The sequence below is a fragment of the Ranitomeya variabilis genome, unplaced genomic scaffold (assembly GCF_051348905.1).
Source record: "Ranitomeya variabilis isolate aRanVar5 unplaced genomic scaffold, aRanVar5.hap1 Scaffold_147, whole genome shotgun sequence".
NCBI classification, from domain to species: Eukaryota; Metazoa; Chordata; class Amphibia; order Anura; family Dendrobatidae; genus Ranitomeya; species Ranitomeya variabilis.
The window spans coordinates 76360-91129 of NW_027507956.1; the positions used below are offsets into that span (position 1 = coordinate 76360).

Genomic DNA, 14770 nt, shown 5'->3' on the forward strand with positions numbered 1-14770 from the left:
ATAGCCCAGCAAACAAAGAACTAGCTCTTGGAAGGATGGAAACTAAACTGACCATGAACTAAACCTGCCGCACAACTAACAGTAGCCGGGTAGCGTTGCCTACGTTTTATCCCTAGACGCCCAGCGCCAGCCAGAGGACTAGCTAATCCTGGCAGAGGAAAACATAGTCCTGGCTCACCTCTAGAGAAATTTCCCCGAAAGGCAGACAGAGGCCCCCCACATATATTGGCGGTGATTTTAGATGAAATGACAAACGTAGTATGAAAATAGGTTTAGCAAAATTGAGGTCCGCTTACTAGATAGCAGGAAGACAGAAAGGACACTTTCATGGTCAGCTGAAAACCCTATCAAAACACCATCCTGAAATTACTTTAAGACTCTAGTATTAACTCATAACATCAGAGTGGCAATTTCAGATCACAAGAGCTTTCCAGACACAGAAACGAAACTTCAGCTGTGAACTGGAACAAAATACAAAAACAAACGAGGACAAAAGTCCAACTTAGCTGGGAGTTGTCTAGCAGCAGGAACATGCACAGAAAGGCTTCTGATTACAATGTTGACCGGCAAGGAAGTGAATGAGGAGCAAGGCTAAATAGCGACTCCCACATCCTGATAGGAACAGGTGAACAGAAAGGATGATGCACACAAGTTCAGTTCCACCAGTGTCCACCGGGGGAGCCCAAAATCCAAATTCACAACAGTACCCCCCCCTCAAGGAGGGGGCACCGAACCCTCACCAGAACCACCAGGACGATCAGGATGAGCCCTATGAAAGGCACGGACCAGATCGGAGGCATGAACATCAGAGGCAGTCACCCAAGAATTATCCTCCTGACCGTATCCCTTCCATTTGACCAGATACTGGAGTTTCCGTCTGGAAACACGGGAGTCCAAGATCTTTTCCACAACGTACTCCAACTCGCCTTCAACTAACACCGGAGCAGGAGGCTCAACGGAAGGCACAACCGGTACCTCATACCTGCGCAATAATGACCGATGAAAAACATTATGAATAGAAAAAGATGCAGGGAGGTCCAAACGGAAGGACACAGGGTTAAGAATCTCCAATATCTTGTATGGGCCGATAAACCGAGGCTTAAACTTAGGAGAAGAAACCCTCATAGGGTCAAAACGAGAAGACAACCACACCAAGTCCCCAACACAAAGCCGAGGACCAACCCGACGCCGGCGGTTGGCAAAAAGTTGAGTCTTCTCCTGGGACAACTTCAAATTGTCCACTACCTGCCCCCAAATCCGATGCAACCTCTCCACCACAGCATCCACTCCAGGACAATCCGAAGATTCCACCTGACCAGAAGAAAAACGAGGATGAAACCCCGAATTACAGAAAAAAGGAGACACCAAGGTGGCAGAGCTGGCCCGATTATTGAGGGCAAACTCCGCTAAAGGCAAAAAAGCAACCCAATCATCCTGATCTGCGGACACAAAACACCTCAAATATGTCTCCAAGGTTTGATTCGTCCGCTCGGTCTGGCCATTAGTCTGAGGATGGAAAGCAGACGAGAAAGACAAATCTATGCCCATCCTAGCACAGAATGCTCGCCAAAATCTAGACACGAATTGGGTACCTCTGTCAGAAACGATATTCTCCGGAATACCATGCAAACGGACCACATTTTGAAAAAACAGAGGAACCAACTCGGAAGAAGAAGGCAACTTAGGCAGGGGAACCAAATGGACCATCTTAGAGAAACGGTCACACACCACCCAGATGACAGACATCTTCTGAGAAACAGGAAGATCCGAAATAAAATCCATCGAGATGTGCGTCCAAGGCCTCTTCGGGATAGGCAAGGGCAACAACAATCCACTAGCCCGAGAACAACAAGGCTTGGCCCGAGCACAAACGTCACAAGACTGCACAAAGCCTCGCACATCTCGTGACAGGGAAGGCCACCAGAAGGACCTTGCCACCAAATCCCTGGTACCAAAGATTCCAGGATGACCTGCCAACGCAGAAGAATGAACCTCAGAAATGACTTTACTGGTCCAATCCTCAGGAACAAACAGTCTACCAGGTGGGCAACGATCAGGTCTATCCGCCTGAAACTCCTGCAAGGCCCGCCGCAGGTCTGGAGAAACGGCAGACAATATCACTCCATCCTTAAGGATACCTGTAGGTTCAGAATTACCAGGGGAGTCAGGCTCAAAACTCCTAGACAGGGCATCCGCCTTAACATTCTTAGAACCCGGCAGGTAGGACACCACAAAATTAAACCGAGAGAAAAACAACGACCAGCGCGCCTGTCTAGGATTCAAGCGTCTGGCGGACTCAAGATAAATTAAATTTTTGTGGTCAGTCAATACCACCACCTGATGTCTAGCCCCCTCAAGCCAATGACGCCACTCCTCAAAAGCCCACTTCATGGCCAAAAGCTCCCGATTCCCAATATCATAATTCCGCTCGGCGGGCGAAAATTTACGTGAAAAAAAAGCACAAGGTCTCATCACGGAGCAATCGGAACTTCTCTGCGACAAAACCGCCCCGGCTCCGATTTCCGAAGCGTCGACCTCAACCTGAAAAGGAAGAGCAACATCAGGCTGACGCAACACAGGGGCGGAAGAAAAGCGACGCTTAAGCTCCCGAAAGGCCTCCACAGCAGCAGGGGACCAATCGGCAACATCAGCACCCTTCTTAGTCAAATCAGTCAATGGTTTAACAACCTCAGAAAAACCAGCAATAAATCGACGATAAAAGTTAGCAAAGCCCAAAAATTTCTGAAGACTCTTAAGAGAAGAGGGCTGCGTCCAATCACAAATTGCCTGAACCTTGACAGGATCCATCTCGATGGAAGAGGGGGAAAAAATATATCCCAAGAAGGAAATCTTTTGAACCCCAAAAACGCACTTAGAACCCTTCACACACAAGGAATTAGACCGCAAAACCTGAAAAACCCTCCTGACCTGCTGGACATGAGAGTCCCAGTCATCCGAAAAAATCAAAATATCATCCAGATACACAATCATAAATTTATCCAAATAATCACGGAAAATGTCATGCATAAAGGACTGAAAGACTGAAGGGGCATTTGAAAGACCAAAAGGCATCACCAAATACTCAAAGTGGCCCTCGGGCGTATTAAATGCGGTTTTCCACTCATCCCCCTGCTTAATTCGCACCAAATTATACGCCCCACGGAGATCTATCTTAGAGAACCACTTGGCCCCCTTTATGCGAGCAAACAAATCAGTCAACAGTGGCAACGGATATTGATATTTAACCGTGATTTTATTCAAAAGCCGATAATCAATACACGGCCTCAAAGAGCCATCTTTCTTAGCCACAAAGAAAAAACCGGCTCCTAAGGGAGATGACGAAGGCCGAATATGTCCCTTTTCCAAGGACTCCTTTATATATTCTCGCATAGCAGCATGTTCAGGCACAGACAGATTAAATAAACGCCCCTTAGGGTATTTACTACCCGGAATCAAATCTATGGCACAATCGCACTCCCGGTGCGGAGGTAGTGAACCAAGCTTAGGTTCTTCAAAAACGTCACAATAGTCAGACAAGAATTCAGGAATCTCAGAGGGAATAGATGATGAAATGGAAACCAAAGGTACGTCCCCATGCGTCCCCTTACATCCCCAGCTTAACACTGACATAGCTTTCCAGTCGAGGACTGGGTTATGAGACTGCAGCCATGGCAATCCCAGCACCAACACATCATGTAGGTTATACAGCACAAGAAAGCGAATAATCTCCTGATGATCCGGATTAATCCGCATAGTTACTTGTGTCCAGTATTGTGGCTTATTACTAGCCAATGGGGTGGAGTCAATCCCCTTCAGAGGTATAGGATTTTCAAGAGGCTCTAAATCATACCCACAGCGTTTGGCAAAGGACCAATCCATAAGACTCAAAGCGGCGCCAGAGTCGACATAGGCATCCGCAGTAATAGATGATAAAGAACAAATCAGGGTCACAGATAGAATAAACTTAGACTGTAAAGTGCCAATTGAAACAGACTTATCAAGCTTCTTAGTACGCTTAAAGCATGCTGATATAACATGAGTTGAATCACCGCAATAGAAGCACAACCCATTTTTTCGTCTAAAATTCTGCCATTCGTTTCTGGACAGAATTCTATCACATTGCATATTCCCTGGCGTCTTCTCAGTAGACACCGCCACATGGTGCACAGGTTTGCGCTCCCGCAGACGCCTATCGATCTGGATAGCCATTGTCATGGACTCATTCAGACCCGCAGGCACAGGGAACCCCACCATAACATCCTTAATGGCATCAGAGAGACCCTCTCTGAAATTCGCCGCCAGGGCGCACTCATTCCACTGAGTAAGCACAGCCCATTTACGGAATTTTTGGCAGTATATTTCAGCTTCGTCTTGCCCCTGAGATAGGGACATCAAGGCCTTTTCCGCCTGAAGCTCTAAATGAGGTTCCTCATAAAGCAACCCCAAGGCCAGAAAAAACGCATCCACATTGAGCAACGCAGGATCCCCTGGAGCCAATGCAAAAGCCCAATCTTGAGGGTCGCCCCGGAGCAAGGAAATCACAATCCTGACCTGCTGAGCAGGATCTCCAGCAGAGCGAGATTTCAGGGACAAAAACAACTTGCAATTATTTTTGAAATTTTGAAAGCATGATCTATTCCCCGAGAAAAATTCAGGCAAAGGAATTCTAGGTTCAGATATAGGAACATGAACAACAAAATCCTGTAAATTTTGAACTTTCGTGGTGAGATTATTCAAACCTGCAGCTAAACTCTGAATATCCATTTTAAACAGGTGAACACAGAGCCATTCCAGGATTAGAAGGAGAGAGAGAGAGAAAGGCTGCAATATAGGCAGACTTGCAAGAGATTCAATTATAAGCACACTCAGAACTGAAGGGAAAAAAAAAAAAAAAAAAAACCTTCAGCAGACTTCTCTTTTCTCTCCTTTCTCTGTCAATTACTTTAACCCTTTGTGGCCGGTCAAACTGTTATGGTTCTCAATGGCAAGAGAACATAGCCCAGCAAACAAAGAACTAGCTCTTGGAAGGATGGAAACTAAACTGACCATGAACTAAACCTGCCGCACAACTAACAGTAGCCGGGTAGCGTTGCCTACGTTTTATTCCTAGACGCCCAGCGCCAGCCGGAGGACTAGCTAATCCTGGCAGAGGAAAACATAGTCCTGGCTCACCTCTAGAGAAATTTCCCCGAAAGGCAGACAGAGGCCCCCCACATATATTGGCGGTGATTTTAGATGAAATGACAAACGTAGTATGAAAATAGGTTTAGCAAAATTGAGGTCCGCTTACTAGATAGCAGGAAGACAGAAAGGACACTTTCATGGTCAGCTGAAAACCCTATCAAAACACCATCCTGAAATTACTTTAAGACTCTAGTATTAACTCATAACATCAGAGTGGCAATTTCAGATCACAAGAGCTTTCCAGACACAGAAACGAAACTTCAGCTGTGAACTGGAACAAAATACAAAAACAAACGAGGACAAAAGTCCAACTTAGCTGGGAGTTGTCTAGCAGCAGGAACATGCACAGAAAGGCTTCTGATTACAATGTTGACCGGCAAGGAAGTGAATGAGGAGCAAGGCTAAATAGCGACTCCCACATCCTGATAGGAACAGGTGAACAGAAAGGATGATGCACACAAGTTCAGTTCCACCAGTGTCCACCGGGGGAGCCCAAAATCCAAATTCACAACAGATCCTACATCAACTGCAAAACGGCTTGTGTCATATATGCCCTTATTTGCCCTTGCCAACGTGTTTACGTTGGCCAGACCTCTCAGGAGCTGCGACGTAGAATACAAAAACATCTTTCTACCATTAATCTCGCGCGCTCCGATGTTGTCAAGGGCAGGGTACTCACACTCCAGTGGCTTCTCACTTTCTGACACAAGATGGTGGTCGGGCGCCTGGAACTAAGATTGTGGGCCTGGATAAGATTCTGATGTCCAATAGGGGAGGGGAGTCTAAGCAGCTGCTTTTACGCATGGAAGCTAAATGGATTTTTAATCTTGGCTCAATTACCCCTACAGGTCTCAATGAGGAACTATTATTCACAGGATTTCTGGGATAATCATCTTACTTTCCTCATTGATATGAAGATCATCATCTGGACCGTTGGAATTTCCCATTGATGTGAGGATCATCATTTGGACTGTTGGAATCTCCCTCTCTCCGATATTTTGTTGGATTTGAGAAATAGCCTATCAATATTGGTTTCATGGCCCTCGAGCTCTGGTCTTGTAGGGATGGGTACCCCCATTATAAACTTTGTTGGGTACCTTGTGGGATATCTAAGGATTTTTGTTATCTAGGTTCTATCATCATTTAATACATGGCGGACCTGGAAGCTTGTTCTTTATACATGCCGTCCTCTCCTTATGGCCTCTGGGTGGGTTTTTGGTTATAGGCTTTGCGTTGCTCTACACTGGCTCATTGGGGTTTCTTATGCCTGGCTCATTGGGAGTATTGCACAATAAATATTCTTTCTGCCCCTTTGGCTACCAGCTTCTCACTTCTTGAGGTCCTTACCGCCCACTCTGTCCTTCGCACTGTTACTATTTATTGCTTAGGGAAAGTAGCACAGGAACTATTGGATTTTAGGTGCGATATTTATAGTTATTATAATTATATTAATATTAACAATAAAATAATTTCTGTAGAAACGTGCATATTTCTCATTGGTGACATGTGGACCTTGTGTGTTTCTCTATGGGCAGATTGGTGGATTGGCTGCTTGGATGAGTGCCCCCGGGGGTATGTGGCGGATGTTGCATTGAGATATGTGTGTTGGGGGCGACATTTCTATGTATTTATATCTTTTTGCACATAAGAGATTTGGAAGGGCGTACAGGTACTTTTTATACGGTCCTTGTTTGCTCTAAACTTTTGCATCTGTTTAATACGGAGGCACCTTACACTCTAGTAAATGGTCACCACTCATTACCTCTACTTGATGTGTTTGCGTGTGCATACCATGGATCTATGCGCTTCATTTGGCGCAGCTGCTGTTGCGGTATCATAGTTTCCAGATACACGGTTTTGCACATGCGTTCTGCCCCGATCTTCTATCCATTAGGAATGACCAGTTGCACTGGCGTCTTCCATCTCAGGTGCAGTTGGACTGGTTTATTATGGGCACTCTTTGTCCCTAATTATGCCGCCTATTTTCTTGTGCATCCATTATGCCGTATGCTCTATGCGCCTGCGCACCGTGTCTCCGTGCGCTCCATCTGGCGCAGCCGCTGTTGCAGTGTGAAGCATTGCTGGACGCACGGCGTCTGCGCATGCGCTCTGCTATGTTCCTGCTCTTACTAGGAACACTATGCTGGTTTTATTGTCCAGCACTAGGTGGCTTCCCCCTCCCATTTCCGGTGTGGCGACTTCCGCACACCGGTGTTCTATGAGCTATTAGGCTCGTGCTATTTATAGCTGTTTGGACGTCCAATGCACATCTTCCCTGACGAAGCCTGCTTGTCAGGCGATACGCGTGGGCATCGCTATATTATACCAGGTTGTATTTCGATGGAGGGTTTCCTCCCTTTATAGCTTTGAGATCTAGTTAGGTACTTTTACTTATGGGTTATTATTAACCCCTTATCCTTTTTCCCCCCTCCCCTTCCCCGTTTTTGGCTGGTTTTGCATTTAATATCCTGGGTAACGGTCTCATATATGTTACACACAGCCCGTTGGCGTGTGGTTACCAATTACATCATGTTATCCGTCCTTTGATGTATTTCTATTCTCCCATGAGTCATTAGTGTGGGGTTGAGGTACTCTGTGTGGGGGACCTTATCATATATGGTTATTGTATCTATATTCCTGTGTATTATGGATGGTGTGTATTTTTTTAATTATGTTTTAATTGTCTGTGATGTTGTTGGATTGTTTAATAAAATCAGCTTTGCATTTTTATATACCTCATGTAGTATTATTGGTGTGCATATTTTGTCAGTAGGCTTTTTCTTGTTGTTCTCATCGGATGATGCCTGCACAGACACAAAGACCCCCGGCAGCCCACACAGACCCCTGAGAGGCCGCACAGACCCCCCGGCAGGCCGCACAGACCCCCGGCAAGTCCGCACAGACCCCCCCGGCAGGCCGCACAGACCCCCCCGGCAGGCCGCACAGACCCCCCCGGCAGGCCGCAGAGCCCCAGCAGCCCGCACAGAGCCCCCGGCAGGCCGCACAGACCCCCGGCAGCCCACACAGACCCCCGGCAGCCCGCACAGACCCCCCGGCAGCCCGCACAGACCCCCCGGCAGCCCGCACAGACCCCCCGGCAGGCCACACAGACCCCCCTGGCAGGCTGCACAGACCCCGCCCGCACACCCAGACACGCACAGTGTCCGCCCACGCACCGCCCACACACCGCCCACACTCTTCCCCCCTCCGGAACAGGATGTAGAAGGACAGAAAGGGCTTAGTATATTCCGATATTTGTGTCCCATTGACTTGTATTGGTATCGGGTATCGGTAATTTCCGATATTTTTGGGATATCGGCCGATCCAATCCAATATATCGCTATCGGAAGGTATCGCTCAACACTAACTATGAGATGAAGCATTGTTAATCAGTTCAGGACTGGGCCATTTGCTCCCGTTAATGTCCAGACACATTTTCTTTTTTTCTTTTTGTACATGTGCTTTTAACGGCTCTAAAAGGTTTGCTTTTTATGCAATACATGGAGCTTTGCTTAATTATGTTATTTTTATATTCCTTATTTGTTTTTCTTTTGTGGATATCGAAGGGAAAATATAAAGAAAAATAGGAAATACATGTCTAGTTTATTTATTTTTTTACAACCATAAAGGACCGCTACAAAATTTGAAAGTAAGTTTGCTTTTCCGAAGAGATTTTTTTTAGATATTGGACATCTTTCATTTTGACAGGAGTGAGCGAGCAAGCTAGAAACAGGATTTTTTTTCTTGTATATACTTACTCTTTTTATTACTTTTTTTTTTTCAGTTATTTCACACACCACACTCCACAAAAGGTCTTAACCTCCTTAACGCTTTGTGACATACTATGATATCATGGTGCGGAGTCTGCTCCACGCAAAGCAGATGCCGGCTAGATTACATGGCTGGCATAGGTCTTTGACAGCACTAACTTCTTAAATGCTGCTGTCAATCACTGAAAGCAGGTATTAAGTTCCCGAGCCATGCGTTTGTATGGACGCACATCAGTTCCCTTGCAGTCTAAGGGTCTGCTCACATGGACAGACTGATGGCATTAAACGACCACTATTTGGTAAAAATGTACCAATCAGTGGTCGTGTAATAGCCTGTTCACTCAGGCAGGCTGCGGCAAAAGATGAGCATTGAACACTGCGTAACACATCAAATTGCTTTGACCAAATTCTTAATTTTCTATGGAAATTTTTTTTTTTACGCATTAAGACACATTATTCACCCCAAAAATCGTATCTGAGCTAAGCCCACCGGCATCAGGGACTTATCTGCAGCATTCTGTAATGCTGTAGATAAGCCCCAAATGTATCCTGAAAGGTGAGAAATAATGGTTAGATTATACTCACCCAGGGGCGGTCCCACTGCGGTCTGGTCCGATGGGCGTCATGACCCGGGTCCAGGGCCTCCTATCTTCATTCGATGACGTCCTCTTTTTGTCTTCTTGCCGTGGCTCCGGCGCAGGCGTACTTTATCTGCCCAGTTGAGGGCAGAGCAAAGTACTGCAGTGCGCAGGCAGCGGGACAGGTCAGAAAGGCCCAGCACCTGCGCACTGCAGTACTTGCTCTGCCCTTAACAGGACAGACAAAGAACTCCTGCGCCGGAGCCGCTGCAAGAAGACAAGAAGAGGACGTCATTGAATGAAGATAGGAGGCGCAGGACCCGGATTGCGATGCCCATCGGACCGGACTGCAGCGGGACCGCCCCTGGGTGAGTATAATCTAACCTTTATTTCTCATCTTTCAGGTTACATCAGGGGCTTATCTACAGCATTACAGAATGTTGTAGGTAAGCCCCTGATGCTGGTGGGCTTAGCTCAGATACGATTTTTGGGGTGACAGGTTCTCTTTAAACACTTTCTCATCACATGGTGCACAATTATTTTAATTGAAATGACTGTTACCCTTAGTTTGTTGAAGTTATATACCAACCATTGTAGCTCTTGGAAATAGTGCTGGACCTTCATCTTGTGAAATAGCTGTTCCCTAACTTGTTGACACCTGGAGTGAAGAAGAAAATTCAATAGTTTTATAAAATGTAAAATAAAAGATATAAAATAAATGAAGCATCTGTATATACTGTAATCGAATGTGTAACTAGAAGGAGTTTTCTACAACTTCACTGATCATTATGCACAAAGTCTAATGGTTATGTCAAAATATGTGTGTGGGGGAAGCACTAAAAGACCAATGAGCCCACCTTGTAACGGAAACGTTTAATCTTCCAGCACGACCCAAGTTAACAATTCCTTGAGACAAACTCTGTACATCGCGGGTATCCGCACTGGGAAGTAAAGCTTTCAGTGTACCATCACGGCCCACAGACCCAGGTGCTGCTGGAAAAGCGCGCATTTGTCGTCTTAATCTGAAAACACAGGACGACATTACTAGTGAGATATTACAGGAAAAGTATGCAAATTAGCTTTGCAAATGAAAAAGACCCAACTAACCTCTGATTGTATTTGCTGCTACATTGCATCTCATAAAGGGTTTCTCCAGCTGTGTGGAATATCTCCTCATCCACAAATTGCCTAACATGCTGGTCACAGACAAGCTGAGAGCAGCGTAAAATGCGCTCGTTGTGATCCAGTTGCACGGCTTTCCTGAAGCAAAGAAAATATAGTCAAAAAGGGAAGAACCTTTAGATTGACCGATCCTGCTGATAATGGTTAGTGTGGCTAATAATAATAGTAACAATAATAAATATGTGTATAGGGCCTTAAATGGGTTGTCTAAAAAATCTTCCAGAGGGCATCACTCCTACTTTGATGGGAGCAGCACGCTCCTGAAGATTGATCGTTTGGACCAGCGACATGGTCACGCTGATGGTTTGATTTTTGCCGTCGTCCAGGCTGTAATTAGAGGCAGCTTTGCCTCTGCAGCGTAGAAGTGCAGGGGGACAGAGCCTGGTTAGATCCACAGATCTCAACAGCTTCAGAGATCATCTTGCAAGCTGTAAAGCATAGAGCCAGCTTGTGCCACACACTCCTTGCCTAGATAACCAGGCAATCTAAAACGGCAAGGTGGCAGGAACCTATGTAACCAGCTGTACACTATAAAATTAAATTAAAAATCCACTTGTTTTTCAGAAGGACTGATTTTTTTAAATGATGGGTAAACTGCAGAGTTGCTTGTTTTTTTACAAGCAATTATACCCATCTAGGAGCATAAGACAACCTCTTTAACCCCTTCGCGACCTTTGACGCCACGTAGGCGTCATGAAAGTCGGTGCCAATCCGACCCATGACGCCTATGTGGCGTCATGGAATGATCGCGTCCCTGCAGATCGGGTGAAAGGGTTAACTCCTATTTCACCCGGTCTGCAGGGAGAGGGGGAGTTGTACTTCAGCCCAGGGGAAGTGGCTTTGCCCCCACGTAGCTACGATCGCTCTGATTGGCTGTTGAAAGTGCAACAGCCAATCAGAGCAATTTGCAATATTTCACCTATGAAAATGGTGAAATATTGCAATCCAGCCATGGCCGATGCTGCAATAGCATCTGCCATGGCTGGAAATCATGTCCTGCCCCCCCCCCCCGATCTCCTCCCCAGTCCTCCGTTCTGTCCGGTACCCCCCTCCGTCCCCCTGTCCGCTCCCCCGTGCTCCTGTCCGCTCCCCCCGTCCTCCGATCCACCCCCCCCCGTGCTCCGATCCACCCCCCCACCACCCCCTCATACTTACCGAGCCTCCCGAAGTCGGTCCGTCTTCTCCCTGGGCACCGCCATCTTACACCCCCCCCATGCTGCGGAAAATACAGCGCGGAAATGCTGCGCTGTATTTTCCGCAGCATGTCAATTCTTTTTGCGGATTGCGCAGCGTTTTACAGCTGTTCCTCAATAGGAATCCGCAGGTGAAATCCGCATAAAAGACACTGGAAATCCGCGGTAAATCCGCAGGTAAATCTCAGTGACTTTTACCTGCGGATTTTTCAAAAATGGTGCGGAAAAATCTCACACGAATCCGCAAAGTGGGCACATAGCCTTAGGGTTAGGGTTGCAATTAGAGTTAGGGTTGGAATTAGGGCTAGGGTTGGAAATAGGATTAAGAATAGGCTTGTGGTTAGGGTTAGGGGTGTGTTGGGGTTAAAGTTGTGGTTAGGGTTGGGATTAGGGTTGGGATTAGGGTTAGGGGTGTGTTGGGGTTGGGTTGTGATTAGGGTTATGGCTAGAGTTGGGATTAGGGTTAGGGGTGTGTTGGGGTTAGGGTTGGGATTAGGGTTAGGGGTGTGTTGGGGTTCGTGTTGGAGTTAGAATTGAGGGGTTTCCACTGTTTAGGCACATCAGGGGTCTCCAAACGCAACGTGGCGCCACCATTGATTCCAGACAATCTTGCGTTCAAAAAGTCAAATGGTGCTCCCTCCCTTCCAAGCCCCGACGTGTGCCCAAACAGTGGTTTACCCCCACATATGGGGTATCAGTGTACTCAGGAGAAACTGGGCAACAACTATTGGGGTCCAATTTCTCCCGTTACCCTTGCGAAAATAAAAAATTGCTTGCTAAAACATCATTTTGGAGGAAAGAAAAATGATTTTTTATTTTCACGGCTCTGCGTTGTAAACTTCTGTGAAACACTTTGGGGTTCAAAGTGCTCACCACATATCTAGATAAGTTCCTTGGGGGGGTCTAGTTTCCAAAATGGGGTCACTTGTGGGGGGTTTCTACTGTTTAGGCACATAAGGGGCTCTGCAAATGGAATGTGACGCACGCAGACCACTCCATCAAAGCCTGCATTTCAAAATGTCACTACCTTCCTTCCGAGCCCCGACTTGTGTCATGATTCCCAATGGCAGGGAAACAGGGAAAAACGGACTAGCTCTAGGAAGATGGTATCTTAGGTAACCGTGATGCTGAACCTAACACGCAACTAAAAGTAGCCAGGGGGTGTTCCTACGTTGTTCCTAGACACCTCGTGCCAGCCGGAGATCTAGCTACCCCTAGTAGAGGAATACACAGACCTGGCTTGCCTCCAGGGAAACCCCAAAAGTTATAGTAGCCCCCCACATATAATATCGGTTAGGTAAGAGGAAAATACAAACGTAGTATGAATATAGATTCAGCAAAGTGAAGCCCTCTAACTAGATAGCGGAAGATACGAAAGAGGACTTCACGGTTACCTCAAAACGCTAAACAGCCATCCAGAAATTACCTTAGCTCCGTTATCAACTCATGACACCGGAGTAGTAATTTCAGATCACTAGAGCTTCCAGCAGCACAAGAAATATAAATGCATGCTGGACAAAACAAATAACAAAATGCCAAAGATTCAACTTAGCTGAATTGCAGACTTGGAGCAGGTAGCAAGCAACAGAGGAGGTCTAGTAACATTGATTGCCGGCACTAGAATGACTGAGCAGCCAGCCTAAGTAGGAAACTCCCAATTGCCTGATGGAAACAGGTGCACTGGTGTCATGTTCTCAATGGCAAGAGAACATAGCATCAGCATATATAGGAACTAGCTCTTGGAAGATGGGAACTGAACTGACCATGAACTAATCTACCGCACAACTAGAAGTGGCCGGGTAGCATTCCTACTTATTATCCCTAGATGCCCAGCGCCAGCCGGAGGACTAAATAATGCTAGCAGAGGAAAATATTAGTTCTAGCTCACCTCTAGAGAAATACCCCGAAAGGAGACAGAGGCCCCCCACATGTATTGGCGGTGATTAAAGATGAAATAACAAACGCAGCATGAAAATAGGTTTAGCAAATTTGAGGTCCACTTACTAGATAGCAGAAGACAGAAAGGACACTTTCATGGTCAGCTGAAAACCCTATCAAAACACCATCCAGAAATTACTTTAAAACTCTGGCATTAACTCATAATACCAGAGTGGCAATTCCTGATCACAAGAGCTTTCCAGACACAGTAACGAAACAACAGCTGTGAACTGGAACAAAAATGCAAAAACAAACATGGACAAAAGTCCAACTTATCTAGTTGTTGTCTAGGAGCAGGAACAAGCACAGAGAAGCTTCTGATAACATTGTTGACCGGCAAGCAACTAACAGAGAAGCAAGGTTATATAGCGACTCCCACATCTTGATGGGAACAGGTGAACAGAGAAGATGATGACACAAGTTCAATTCCACCAGTAGCCACCGGGGGAGCCCAGAATCCAAATTCACAACAGTACCCCCCCCTCAAGGAGGGGGCACCGAACCCTCACCAGAACTACCAGGGCGATCAGGATGGGCCCTATGAAAGGCACGAACCAAATCGGAGGCATGAACATCAGATGCAGTCACCCAAGAATTATCCTCCTGGCCGTATCCCTTCCACTTGACCAGATACTGGAGTCTCCGTCTGGAAACACGGGAGTCCAAGATTTTCTCCACAACGTACTCCAACTCACCCTCAACCAACACCGGAGCAGGAGGCTCAACGGAAGGCACAACCGGTACCTCATACCTGCGCAATAATGACCGATGAAAAACGTTATGAATAGAAAAGGATGCAGGGAGGTCCAAACGGAAGGAAACAGGGTTAAGAATCTCCAATATCTTATACGGGCCGATGAACCGAGGCTTAAACTTAGGAGAAGAGACCCTCATAGGGACAAAACGAGAAGACAACCACACCAAA

The 14770-nt window shown here is 46.4% G+C and overlaps 1 protein-coding gene across 1 annotated transcript in view; it reads right to left on the minus strand.

Annotated features, from left to right (window-relative positions):
* The window catches only part of LOC143789273 (germinal-center associated nuclear protein-like), an 86005-nt gene that overhangs the window by 46802 nt on the left and 24433 nt on the right, over nt 1-14770 (minus strand). The window contains exons 4-6 of the mRNA XM_077278977.1: nt 10640-10792; nt 10390-10554; nt 10122-10190 (exon numbers count right to left, since the gene is read on the minus strand). Coding sequence (XP_077135092.1) covers nt 10122-10190; nt 10390-10554; nt 10640-10792 — 387 coding nt within the window. The remainder of the gene's footprint in view (nt 1-10121; nt 10191-10389; nt 10555-10639; nt 10793-14770) is intronic.